Genomic DNA, 13,903 nt, shown 5'->3' on the forward strand with positions numbered 1-13,903 from the left:
GATATTGAGAAATATAACTTGACCTTTGATGCACTATGAAGATGTTTGGATATGATTTGACCCTTGACCCTAAAGATACATTCAAACCTCGCTATCTCAAAGTAAGGGTCGTGGGAAAACTTCAAGTTATCCGAATATTCAGGTTATGCGGGTTCATATATTTGGTATGAAATTTGCTGTCTGGACATAGCATTAGCAGTCGTTGATTTGTATTAATAGCCAATGCTTATAATCAATCGATGAATGATATACGTAATCAATATAACAAATACAGGTATGTTATTTTACAATAAACACGCTTACAAAAAAAGAGCAAGTTATTTCCGAAAAACATTTCTTTTAGCACGATCAAAACGGTTGGACCATATTGTAAATTTGTTACTAAATATGGATGGCTCTAGTGATTAAATGTGGTTTTTGGATAGTTTTGGCAAAAGTCTTTCCAGATCTGCATTTATATTTGCAAGTCCATCAAATTTTCCCTCTGAAGTGTTACATTTAAAATTTGAACATTCCCGCTGTCTTTGACCTCGTACTATACAATGCGAAAAATGAAAGTGCGCAAGTCTAAAACTAATCACTGTAATGGAGCATACATAGTTGATTCTTTAAATGAAAACACACACAAACAGATTCTATCGTACATGTAACACATTGATTCATTACAGCTAATTATGACACCTGACATCTCCTCAAATCGATGTAATCAACAGCAATATCGTATTGTTCTCCAAATCTCTCGATCGACTTTCAAAGCCATACTCGCTCGTATGAAACATGAACCTGTGAAGCTGTGTTAGGTTGTGATTTTAACTGTGGAACTCTTTTATGCATGACCACGCTTTGTGACCAATTTTCCGGTTTGGACTGTCATCAGTTTTTGTGTACAAATCATTAAAGGACTTGCAGTAAGCATACAGAATACTGTTGATCAACATTGATGAAGTTTGTTTTTTATCATGAACATCGTGGTTTTGACAGTCTGCACACATTACATTCTTAAGCTTTATATGAAGCTTACATTTGTATGTATATAAGCTTAGTTTAAACTGATAAATTTCATTCTGTCTATCTGTATTTATATTGCTACCATCCGTACTGAATTTATCATATTTGGTAGTATACTATAGAATTGATTGTAACCTATTATAATGTTTCCAAATAGGAACACATATGTACATTACATAAGTATATACAGTATAATCGTCACACTACTATTCCTTATTCGGACCTGGTAGCTCACCAAGCTGCATCAAGATGAGGAATAGTGTAATACGGGATGATCATCTATCTATATATCTGTATGACCATACTGACACCTATTCCTCACCCAGACCTGGTAGCTCAGCAAGCTACACCGTGATGGGGTATAGCTCATACAATATACATGATGTCCAGTTATTATCCTCTTCTGTCATACTCATCAGTAGCTCTAGCCAAGTACTGTTCCAACACTGCATTGTTGACGGTCCGCTAGATTCTTAAGATGAGGATTTTTAACTGGACACTACATGCTATCATTCTTCTGGAAAATTGTTCTTTCCATTAATTTCTTTAAATATCTCAATTTGCTGACAAATCCAGGAGAAGGATATTTAGTTTATTTTGTAGTAACTGAGTTGCCCCTTTCGCCAAACATAGTTATGTAGTATGTAATATGAATGCATATGTTTTTAGTTATTTGTCATATAATCATGTTATGTCATAATGTATATATTGTAACTTTTATATTCTTGTAATTTGTTCAGTTTCAACATAAAATATTTTCACCGATTTCACGAAAGATGTTCATCAACACGGAATGGCGAGATGCCGTAGTTTTGCTTTTTATTTGTATGAAAGAATAAATAAGTGACTTACACGGATTTACACGGTTGAAACCAATATCTTACTTCGAGGTACAGTGGAACCCACTTATTATGATATCGGTTATTATGATATATCGGTTACTATGATATTTTTCCCATGTACCGATTTTTTCCTTCTTTAATTAAACAAAAAAATATCGTTTATTATGATATGGTCAAAAGAAGAACCCCGTTTATTGTGATATTTTTTTCTGCCGTGAATGGATTTTATAAGGTAAAAACTCAGGCAAGTTGTTTGTGTGGAATACCTGGACAATTACGCAATAGGTCTGGCTAACTGTATATCGCCCGAGATAATCATCTGTCCACTCAAGGTAAATTTTTCACCTCGTTTTCACCCCAGTCAGCGGAAAACAATAGATCGACCATCGCTTGCTGGTCATACATTTTAGTCTTAACAAAACATGTGGTGCAGTAAATTGCTGTAGGACTGTATATCAAATTAAAACAATTAGGCCTACCGAACACAAAATTCCGATTAGAAAACGAACATGTCTTTCACAAATATTCACGGTTAACTTGAAAAATCATGCCGATTTCAAGGAAAATATTACTTCAGAAGGAAGACCTGTGTTTTTAATCATTTAAGCAATAAAAAGTTTCTGAATTGCATTAGAAGTTGATTTCCCTGTGTTTCCGTTGAAAAAGTGTCAAATTCGGGACATACCGCCCCGACAGCATGGTGCCGGAAATCGATCAAAAATTATCGTTATTGTCCTAAACAACTTACGACTGCTGCTTTATTTACAATTTACACCATTTTCGTTAAATACAATATTTGATTACTGTTAAAAAGGGAATATTTTGTGTTTTTAATTGTCATTGTTTCTTTGCAAGTTGATTTAACAGCACGACTTACGAGGCATGTGATTGCCACGTGATCGTAATTGACAAAGCACAGCAAAATATCTTTACTTATATCACTTCACGTGACTGTAACATTACAATATCATTAGCTACAAGTGTAGGATGTAGTATAAAGATAGTTCTTAGAAATTTGCTCTTTGAAAGTGAAAGTAGAATTTACATGCTAATCATTACGATGGCAAAACGAAAACCTCTCGAATTTTTCCAACACTCTGATATAAATAACAATGAACAAATTATTTCAATTATTAATTGATCTTTTTGAATTTATATTTTTCCATGTTTCCACATCAATCTATGTCTAACTGATATAGGGCATCTCACTTCCGGTTCAGACAACATAAAAACGACCGAAAACAGCTTGATCGGTTATTATGATATATCGGTTATTATGATATTTTTCTCTGGCAAATAGGATATCATAATAAGCGGGTTCCACTGAACCTCAGTTTTTCGAGTTTTCAGGGTTCGAATTATCAGATTTATATTTACTAAGATAAAGAAGAGATTTGGCCATGACCAGAGAAATACTTCCAGATAAACGGGGTCTTCGAGTTATAAGAGTTTGAAATAACGAGGTCCAACTGTATTGAGAAATGTAACTTGACCTTTAACCCACTATGAAAATGTTTGACATTGGACAGTTACATAAAATACTTTGAACTCTGATGACCTATATATGATGTTAAACATCTAGATGACTGAAACCATTTGAATGTGTTATAGTTCCCGGACACTTACAGATCAATGATAACGTATCTATATCTAGGTCTCTATGGCTGCTAGTACTGTGAGATTGTTTAGTATATAAAGAGAACAGGAAGTCTCCTATAGCAACAATGTTATCTCAAAACAGATAAAAGTTTAGTTTTTAAAAGATGTTTTGTGTATACACATGTACACAAGGTTTTTAAAATCAATGTATTTTTCTTAAAATTCTCAGAGTCTAGGGCACATACATTTCACCATCTCACATATTCTTATCCCACAATGCACTATGCTCGTAAAACTGATCCACATCACTAATTTTTAAACTCTGACCTTTAATCTTTTTTATCTTAATAGAAATTTATGAATTGTACATACTAATGTTATAAGGTCTTGAATTTGCATCTAATGCCCCAAAAAATATAAATAAGTATCCTTTAATACGTAATATCTGTCTATAATAAAATCGCCAGAAATTCAAATTAAAAACATTAACCTTCACAACAAAGATCAAATATAAATTATACATACTCCGGGCCTGTAAAATATAAATTATCCGTGCTCAGGGCCTGTAAAAATTAATTAGCCATGCTCAGGGCCTTTAAAAAATCAATTAGCCATGCTCATGATCAGGGCCTGTTAAACAAATATTACACAGAGTTGGGGTCTGTAAAACATAAATTAGCCATGCTCAGGGCCTGTAAAACTTAATTATCAATGATCAGGGCATGTTAAACAAATATTATCCAGAGTCGGGGTCTGATAAACATAAATTATTCATGCTCAGGGCCTGTAAAACATAGATTTTCCATCCCCAAGGCCTGTAAAACATAAAATATTCATGCTCAGGGCCTGTAAAACATAAATTATTCATGCTCAGGGCCTATAAAACAAATTATTCATGTTCAAGGTCTGTAAAACATAAATTATTCATGCTCAGGGCCTGTAAAACATAAATTTTACATATTCAGGGTCTGTAAAACATAAATTATACATGTTCAGGGCCTGTAAAACATATAATATACGTATTCAGGGCTGTAAAATATAAAGTATACAGAGTCTGGGCCTGTGTATACTCACTTGTGTCCGTGGAGGACGGCCAGGTGTAGTGGAGTATAGCCATTACTGTCCACACAGTTTACATTGGTCGCAGATCTGACCGGCCAACTGAAATAACAACAACATCAAAATCTTACCTCAGGTGAAATAAAGAAAGAGAATGTGAAATTTATATAAATGAGACATTATTGTATGCGTAAACAGTACAAACACCATATCTTTACTTTGCATGTTTTCCCCTAATTAAACCATTAGCAAACTTATATGTTAAATTGTTTTATAGAGTGAAAAGTGAACTATTAGCTCCAATCAGTAAACCGTACCGATGAAATATCTGTTTGACCAAAGTTTCATGAACAGAAGATTTTCCATTTGAAAGAACTGCTGGGGTTGACAAAAATGTCTTTACTTCCAAGGAATTTTCTTTAAATCCATTAACATTTTCTAATGGAGAAACAATCATAAACTTAGGCCTGTGGTTACAAAAATTGACCCTTTAACCATGAAAAAAAGCATCAAAATCTACCATTACAAAGGTACAACAAATCACAGAAAAACAATTTCCATGGTTTCAGTCATAAGGTAGCAGTGTACAGTAGAGGGTTGTGGCCATGGGTGATATTTTTGTTAAATGGCTAACCCCTGTATAATGATATGTAAAAAAAATATAAAAATAAAACTGTACTAAAATTGGTATAAGCATGATGAAGTGGGCTATGTGAGCTTCACATTTGTAAAATTAAAAAAAATTAAAAATTTGGTTCGAGACCAAAATTTTGGCCATAATCCGAAAGGGTGCCTATACACATGCAAAGCTAGCTTTACAAGAGGTAAAATTTTGACAACAGCACACGACGGAAAATTGCAAAAAATCAAGTTTTACAATTTTACTGGGACCAAAATAATTCTGCAACCAAGTAGGTAATCTTCAATTTCAGACAGAACTGAGGAAAAAAATTACTAGTTGCGGGGGTCAAATTTTAGGTCAAAAATAGCATTTTTTGGTGATTTTTGGTGATTTTTGATGTGGTAACCATGGTTTTCACACAAGTGACATACATAGAAAAAGAGGTTTATACACTTCTCAGTACTTTATATGTATTGGAAATGTAATGCAGTTTACAAATATATATACATGTATATATGTTGTGTAGGGTAAATCCGCTGTGTTTACATTTCCTCGACATGTGCCTTGTTTTTCAAAGTCGGGCCATTTCTACTGTATGTTGCTACCTAAACATTGGGTCTCAATCAAAGATCTACTGTTCCAGTGGTAAACGTTTAGCATAAATAAAAGATCTATCATTTCAGCAGTATATAACAACATATCAAAGATCTATGGTTTCAGTGGTAAACAAATATCAGAGATCTATTGTTTCAGTGGTAAACAAAGGCTCAATATCAAACATCTATTGTTTCAGTGTTGAGCAAAGTCTCAGAATCAAACATCAATTGTTTCAGTGGTAAACAAAGGCTCAGAATCAAATATTTATTATTTCAGTAGTAAGCAAAGACTCAGAATCAAATATTTATTATTTCAGTGGTAAACAAAGGCTCAAAATCAAATATTTATTATTTCAGTGGTAAACTAGATATACCCCCATAAGTGGTGGCCCGGCCACGTTTACCAAGCCCTGAACTTTGGTAAGGTTTTGTCATTACCACAAGCTTAAAAAAAAAAGGTAGGGAATTGTTCTACTTGTCCTATTTAGAATGTGTACAAATCACACAGGCTAGATATATCCATGGTATTTGTGGCAATGATAGATCACCCAGCTCTCAGAACAAGAAAACACAAGTTAAATGTCGGAGTCTCATGCAACCCTGTAATTATTATAGGAATATCTAAAACCATTCATTTCTTATCATAAAAGTTCTATTGTAGGGTTCAAACTTGGCAGACCTTTGACACGAATAAACCTGACATCACGTTATGATGAAATGACCTGTACATGTCCTCTGTGACAAATACTTATAAGGATGGGGCTACCCGGGTACATATTTTTGATAAAACCATTTTATTGTTTTTTTCTAAATTAAACCCTAAGAAGGGATGACCATACTAAGTCAAAGGTCTACAGCGATGCTTCATGCATTATGAATACATCAATTCAGGAAAAAGTTCCAAAGAACCTTGAAACGACCAACATTGTTCATGATTTTATATTCACAGTCCAAAGATGTGTTTACAACTTATAAATGAAGCTAACTAATGCGATTGGATATATCAATCCATTCATCCAATCAGAAATGGCTTTCGTCTAACCTCATCATCAAAGGATAGTCCTTGTTTCATGTCTATTACACACGAAACAAATGTTTCAAATTGTTGTCTTTGTTCTTTATCTGTCTCGGGTACTCGAGTGCAGAATGATAATTTCGCAAGGTTAATGGTCTTAGAGCTCGAGGGTAACATCTCTTGGAGATACCAGTAAAGATACAACAATAAAGATCTTGACATACATGTATATATGTCTCGTCAATGTAGCACCACACAAAGAAAAATGTATATCCCAATAGAAAGGTTAGATCAGCTTTAAAATTTTAATTAATGTTTTTCTAACATGATAACATGTAAATAAAAGCACAAAATAAAAAAAAAAGACAAAATATACAAGTGCAAAAATAATCTTTTAAAAAAAATAAAAAATACTGCTTAATTAAGCTGTCTAGTCTTTCGTCAAATGACCGAAATCAATAGAACTAGCTATACTAAATTAGGCATCAACAGAAAAAAACATTGAGCACATTTATACAAAGACTGGTTAGCTTCATCAAAAGTTCAAGTAAAGTTTTCGTCAAGGTTATTTTCAAAGGTATTCATTTTCATAAATGAACAACACTAAATTATCAGGTAAATTCTTGCTGTACCCTAAGTAATAAAAGAAAAAATGCTAAATACTGGAATATTTAATAAAAGGTAATCTATTTTCAATTAATTTAAAGAAAGTGTTAAGCTCACAAGATTTGGATAACCAGCATTGCCATATTCTGTACTGATAGTGCAGTTATCCTTCTGTTCCCTAGATCTTGTAATTGGTAAATACATATCAATGGAATGGTGTATGTCCATTACAGCCACAAGGGTATAACAGGGTGTATATCTATCAAACCACAAGAAAAAATTATCACAGATGAACAAAAATTGCCTTTAAGGTGGCTCCACACTTTCGTAATTAACCAGCGAAATTCGTTGAAACTTTCATATAATGGTTATGCAACTATGTAGAGTTGATTTTATGAAAATCTAAACACTCCGATAGTTAGGGGACTTTCTTGGAAAAAATACAAAAAAATTGAATTTTCGTCAATTTTAATATTTTCCGGGTTTTTTTTGGGTGTGACATTGTTCGGAACAATAACAACAATAATAAAATGAAAAGAAGCATTTCTAATTAACCCTACAAATATTTTATTTATCGCAAAATATGTAACACATGTTACACAAAGTGTTTTTTATTGAATTTGAACGGATAAAAGTGATTATCTACAAGCTAAAAGCCAACAGGACACAAAGATCTATACATATAGAATGGGAAATTGAACAAAATATACACAATGGCTTTATAATTAATTTATTTTACATTTTACAATCACTTCGATCCGGGTAAGAGTTATCTTCCTTGAAAAAAATCGGAACTTTTTGCAGAGGGGTGACATTTACACAATGACAGTTGTCCCTGTTTACATATAACAAAAATGATGGAAATAAATCAAAAATATGATATCAAAATTATCAATTTATTGTTCTTTAATGGAACCAAATTACCCTCAGTCATGTACACTTTGGACATCATTCCACAGTCCGCTAACTCACGGTATGTTTATAATTACATGTCAGGTACATATGTGACCAGAGGCTATCGCATGGTATGCCGTTCTCACGTGCACTCACACATGCATTTTATAGGTATCTTGATATTTTACAAAACATTATTTTCACAGAGTAAGTAGACTACATTTGTAAACACGATTTAATCGACAGAGCGAAACTTCCTCAACAGCGAAAATCGTAACGACCTCGAGCTTATGAACTCGTGTTGCACATGTGAGGTCGGTACGTCCGCATTCCATGCGTTTCCTATATGACCTTCTTGAGGTCGTTTGGTCTCATGTCACTATCTTCCCGTGAGTCTGTTTATGTCTATGAATTTGAAAGCTTTATTCCTGAAATACGTGTGATTATACATTTCCCGGTAAAATCTCGATATCGGGTGTTGACATATCATCGGCACGCACGTGTACTATTGTTTACCAGGGGCCTGTTCGTGTATGCGGAGCAAACGGTTTGTATATGCAGGCCTTGCAAGGCTTTCTCAAGGCTCGCCTGAAAGCAGCATCAGATTACTAGGTCCGACCTTATTTAATGAACGAACAACAGTGGTCCGATCGGTTTGACCGTTTAAACGAAAACAGTCAAGGTGTAACTTTAATTTGCACAACGACATTGAATGCCCGATACACAATACGGAAATGACGACACGGTGTACATGCACATTTCGATCAAGATAATTGAGTCCGAGCTGTACTTTTTCCGGAAGTACGTCACGAAAAGGGACGCTGATGACGATGTGTGGAGCCACCTTAAAGAGAAAATTGAATAACAAATTCTTATTTTCGGAGCCATTACAAAATTGCCTCCCTTTGCTGTATATGTGATTTGTGACTTCTGTATATGGTGATTTGTGACTTCTGTATATAGTTAATTGTGACTTCTGTATATGTGATTTGTGACTGCTGTATATGTGATTTGTGACTTCTGTATATGGTGATTTGTGACTTCTGTATATGGTTAATTGTGGCTTCTGTATATGTGATTTGTGACTTCTGTATATGTGATTTGTGACTTCTGTATATGGTGATTTGTGACTTCTGTATATGGTTAATTGTGGCTTCTGTATATGTGATTTGTGACTTCTGTATATGTGATTTGTGACTTCTGTATATGGTGATTTGTGACTTCTGTATATGGTTAATTGTGGCTTCTGTATATGTGATTTGTGACTTCTGTATATGTGATTTGTGACTTCTGTATATGGTGATTTGTGACTTCTGTATATGGTTAATTGTGGCTTCTGTATATGTGATTTGTGACTTCTGTATATGTGATTTGTGACTTCTGTATATGGTGATTTGTGACTTCTGTATATGGTTAATTGTGGCTTCTGTATATGTGATTTGTGACTTCTGTATATGTGATTTGTGACTTCTGTATATGGTGATTTGTGACTTCTGTATATGGTTAATTGTGGCTTCTGTATATGTGATTTGTGACTTCTGTATATGTGATTTGTGACTTCTGTATATGGTGATTTGTGACTTCTGTATATGGTTAATTGTGACTTCTGTATATGTGATTTGTGACTTCTGTATATGGTGATTTGTGACTTCTGTATATGGTGATTTGTGACTTCTGTATATGGTGATTTGTGACTTCTGTATATGTGGTTTGTGACTTCTGTATATGGTGATTTGTGACTTCTGTATATGGTGATTTGTGACTTCTGTATATGGTGATTTGTGACTTCTGTATATGGTGATTTGTGACTTCTGTATATGGTGATTTGTGACTTCTGTATATGGTGATTTGTGACTTCTGTATATGGTGATTTGTGACTTCTGTATATGGTGATTTGTGACTTCTGTATATGGTGATTTGTGACTTCTGTATATGGTGATTTGTGACTTCTGTATATGGTGATTTGTGACTTCTGTATATGGTGATTTGTGACTTCTGTATATGGTGATTTGTGACTTCTGTATATGGTGATTTGTGACTTCTGTATATGGTGATTTGTGACTTCTGTATATGGTGATTTGTGACTTCTGTATATGGTGATTTGTGACTTCTGTATATGGTGATTTGTGACTTCTGTATATGGTGATTTGTGACTTCTGTATATGGTGATTTGTGACTTCTGTATATGGTGATTTGTGACTTCTGTATATGGTGATTTGTGACTTCTGTATATGGTGATTTGTGACTTCTGTATATGGTGATTTGTGACTTCTGTATATGGTGATTTGTGACTTCTGTATATGGTGATTTGTGACTTCTGTATATGGTGATTTGTGACTTCTGTATATGGTGATTTGTGACTTCTGTATATGGTGATTTGTGACTTCTGTATATGGTGATTTGTGACTTCTGTATATGGTGATTTGTGACTTCTGTATATGGTGATTTGTGACTTCTGTATATGGTGATTTGTGACTTCTGTATATGGTGATTTGTGACTTCTGTATATGGTGATTTGTGACTTCTGTATATGGTGATTTGTGACTTCTGTATATGGTGATTTCATATGTAAATCTGTTCTCTATTATATCAGAATGCTGTTATAACATATACCAGGAAGTAGACAAAGGCAAAACACGAAGTAATGAATAATTCAAAGGTGATAATAAATTAATAAAACATTACCCATGAGGGTATAAGAGAAATTTCAACCCTAGGGATGCTGTTATTTATTGCGGTAGACAACCTCACACTCAGTGTTGAGATTTCTCTGGCATACCCTCAACATAGAAAAAGACTCTTTCTCTCCATCCTATAATCCTATTGTCCAATCTATAATATATTTGAAAACATTGGTTATCAGAATTTGCAATCATTGTTTTGATCCTGCTTTGCAATTGACCTCTCCAGTCAAAAGTTGATTGTGACATCATAATTTAAAGTTCAACTGACGTCATATTGTATTACTAAAGAAATCTTACCCGGGAGACCTTTTCATGAAAGGTAGGTAAAATGAAGATTCCAAAATGGCTTTTTTAATGCTAGAGAATTCTGGAGAAAAACATCTGTGTTTTAAGTAGAGATAAACCTAAATTCAGTGACACTGGCTTTTGAATTAGCTTTAACTCATGATTTCTATGTCCTCAAACATCTGGTTCTCTGTCTAGAATCTTTAACTACAGTATTAAATGTCCATACAAACTTTGGATCCAGTTCCCTTGATGTTGCTCAAAGTCGGATTTCTCTGATTTTTTTTATTCATCAAGTTTGATTTGCCCATATCAAAAATAAGGTAATACGCTCTCCGATATTTAAGACAATCAATGAAACATATGATCAACCAGACATGTTTAAGCCTTCTTAAAAGCTTGTGTATAATTGTGGGAAAAAACCCAGAAAGAAAGCGCTAACAGAGCAGACACAGCAAACCTTTCCACACAACTGCCATCACAATATTATTATAGCCATGCACACAATACCGCAATTAAATTCACCCATAATGCATTTGACAAATTAAGGTGGTAATAAATTACTCAATTAAAATGAAAATCGATAGCCAGTCTAATTGTTGTCCCTATCATTATGTGGGTCTAATGTACAAAGGGATTATTTTAAACCAGCATCCCAAGGTCAAGGACATACTATTTTTATCTTGTGGGTATTTCAAAGAACTGTGTGTTTCTGTTCAAAGACAATGGTATCCGAGACATGGGAAATTACTCCCTTTTTTCGAAATCTGGTGTGTGAGTTTGCGAAGCAATGCAACAACACTTGTTTTAAGCAATATGGCTTAATGGTTGCTTCAATGAAGGTATAGAGTAAGCTTAACAGGAAATATTAATCTGGAAATCCTTTATTTCACCAAAAATTAACATTAGTTCTAAAGAAGGCATTGTAAAGGAACAACAAATGGACCACAAAAATGAATAAAAAATGTTTCTACAGTTTTTATGAGAAATGTCTTTAATACCTATAAAATGACAGTAAAAATATTAAATGCATGCATTGTAAATTTGTGGGATCAATTAGAATATTTTGCTGGTGTACAAGCAAAACTTTTATAATTCATTTTCATTGTTTCTAGTTTATAGTACGAATAATTTTAAATGAAATATATAAATTGAAGAATGACAAGAGCGCAGTGGGGAGAAATGGTTGCCAAATATGGACAAAAGCTATGTATTACCAATGTGATTCTATCAAAGAATATTGTTAATGTTCATTTCAAAATGGATAATTAAAAATGCCTTATTTTCTAAATGAAATAATCTGTATCTTCAAAACATGTTACAATTTTGAAAGTCATAAATAATAACGTATGAAGGCAGGAATCATATCACTCCATGTGGCAGTATTTGTAATGGAGTTAGGCCAAAGCCATTCTCTCCTAATTATAATCATGGTATATGTTGCCATTCAAATGCTCTCCGGGGTCAATAGGCAAAAGTGTCGCTACCGACTACATGCGATCAGGTTTTACATCAAAGGTCAATAGGTCATAGGTTCAACATCCTGTTTCAATTTACTTTGTTGTCAGTGTGGTACATGGAAGGGCTATTACAGTAAGACAGGAAATGATCATGTCATACATGATCTCATCCTCAATACTCCAGTAGTTGTGCCAGGGTTTTTGCAATCTGTTTTGGGAAAGGGCCACTGAGCAGGAATTGGGAAAATATCATTGGCATTTGGCAAAAATTGGAAAATATCATCAGTGTTTCCACATGCACACGTTCAGGAAAATATCATCAGTTTTGAGAAATAAAACCTACAATGTGATTTGCAAAAAGTTTTTCTCTAGCTGAATGGCATACAGACATCAGTGATGTCAGCAGAATGGCATACAGACATCAGTAATGCCAACAGAATGACATTTAGACATCAGTAGTGTCAGCAAAATGACATTCAGACATCAGTAGTGTCAGCAGAATGACGTGATGTCAGCAGAATGACATTCAGACTTCAGTAGTGTCAGCAGAATAACATACAGACATCAGTAATGTCAGCAAAATGACATACAGACATCACTGATGTCAGCAGAATGACTATCAGTCATAAGTAGTGCCAGCAGAATGGCATTCAGACATCGGTAGAGTCAGCAGAATGACATTCAGACTTCAGTAGTGTCAGCAGAATGCCATACAGACATCAGTAGCCTCCCCCCCCTGACATACAGACATCAGTGATGTCAGCAGAATGACTATCAGTCATCAGTAGTGCCAGCAGAATGACATTCAGACATCGGTAGTGTCAGCAGAATGACATTCAGACATCAGTTATGTTGATAGAATGACATGCAGACATCAGTTGTATCACCAAAATGACATACAGACATCAGTAATGTCAGCAAAATGACATACAGACATCAGTAGTGTCAGCAGAATGACATTCAGACATCGGTAGTGTCAGCAGAATGACATTCAGACATCAGTAGGGTCAGCAGAATGACATTCAGACATCAGTGGTGTCAGCAGAATGACATACAGACATCAGTAGTGTCAGCAGAATGACATTCAGACATCAGTGGTGTCAGCAAAATGACATACAGACATCAGTGGTGTCAGCAGAATGACATTCAGACATCAGTAGTGTCAGCAGAACGACATTCAGACATCAGTAGTGTCAGCAGAATGACATTCAGACATCAGTAGTGTCAGCAGAA

The 13,903-nt window shown here is 34.4% G+C and overlaps 1 protein-coding gene across 5 annotated transcripts in view; it reads right to left on the reverse strand.

The window, feature by feature from the left end:
• The window catches only part of LOC110450032 (ankyrin repeat and sterile alpha motif domain-containing protein 1B-like), a 208,374-nt gene that overhangs the window by 170,110 nt on the left and 24,361 nt on the right, over window positions 1–13,903 (reverse strand). For all 5 annotated transcript variants that reach the window (XM_021497246.1, XM_021497245.1, XM_021497244.1 and 2 more), the window contains exon 2: window positions 4,524–4,610. In XM_021497246.1, coding sequence (XP_021352921.1) covers window positions 4,524–4,610 — 87 coding nt within the window. The remainder of the gene's footprint in view (window positions 1–4,523; window positions 4,611–13,903) is intronic.

Source organism: Mizuhopecten yessoensis, unplaced genomic scaffold (genome assembly GCF_002113885.1).
Source record: "Mizuhopecten yessoensis strain PY_sf001 unplaced genomic scaffold, ASM211388v2 scaffold4947, whole genome shotgun sequence".
NCBI classification, from domain to species: Eukaryota; Metazoa; Mollusca; class Bivalvia; order Pectinida; family Pectinidae; genus Mizuhopecten; species Mizuhopecten yessoensis.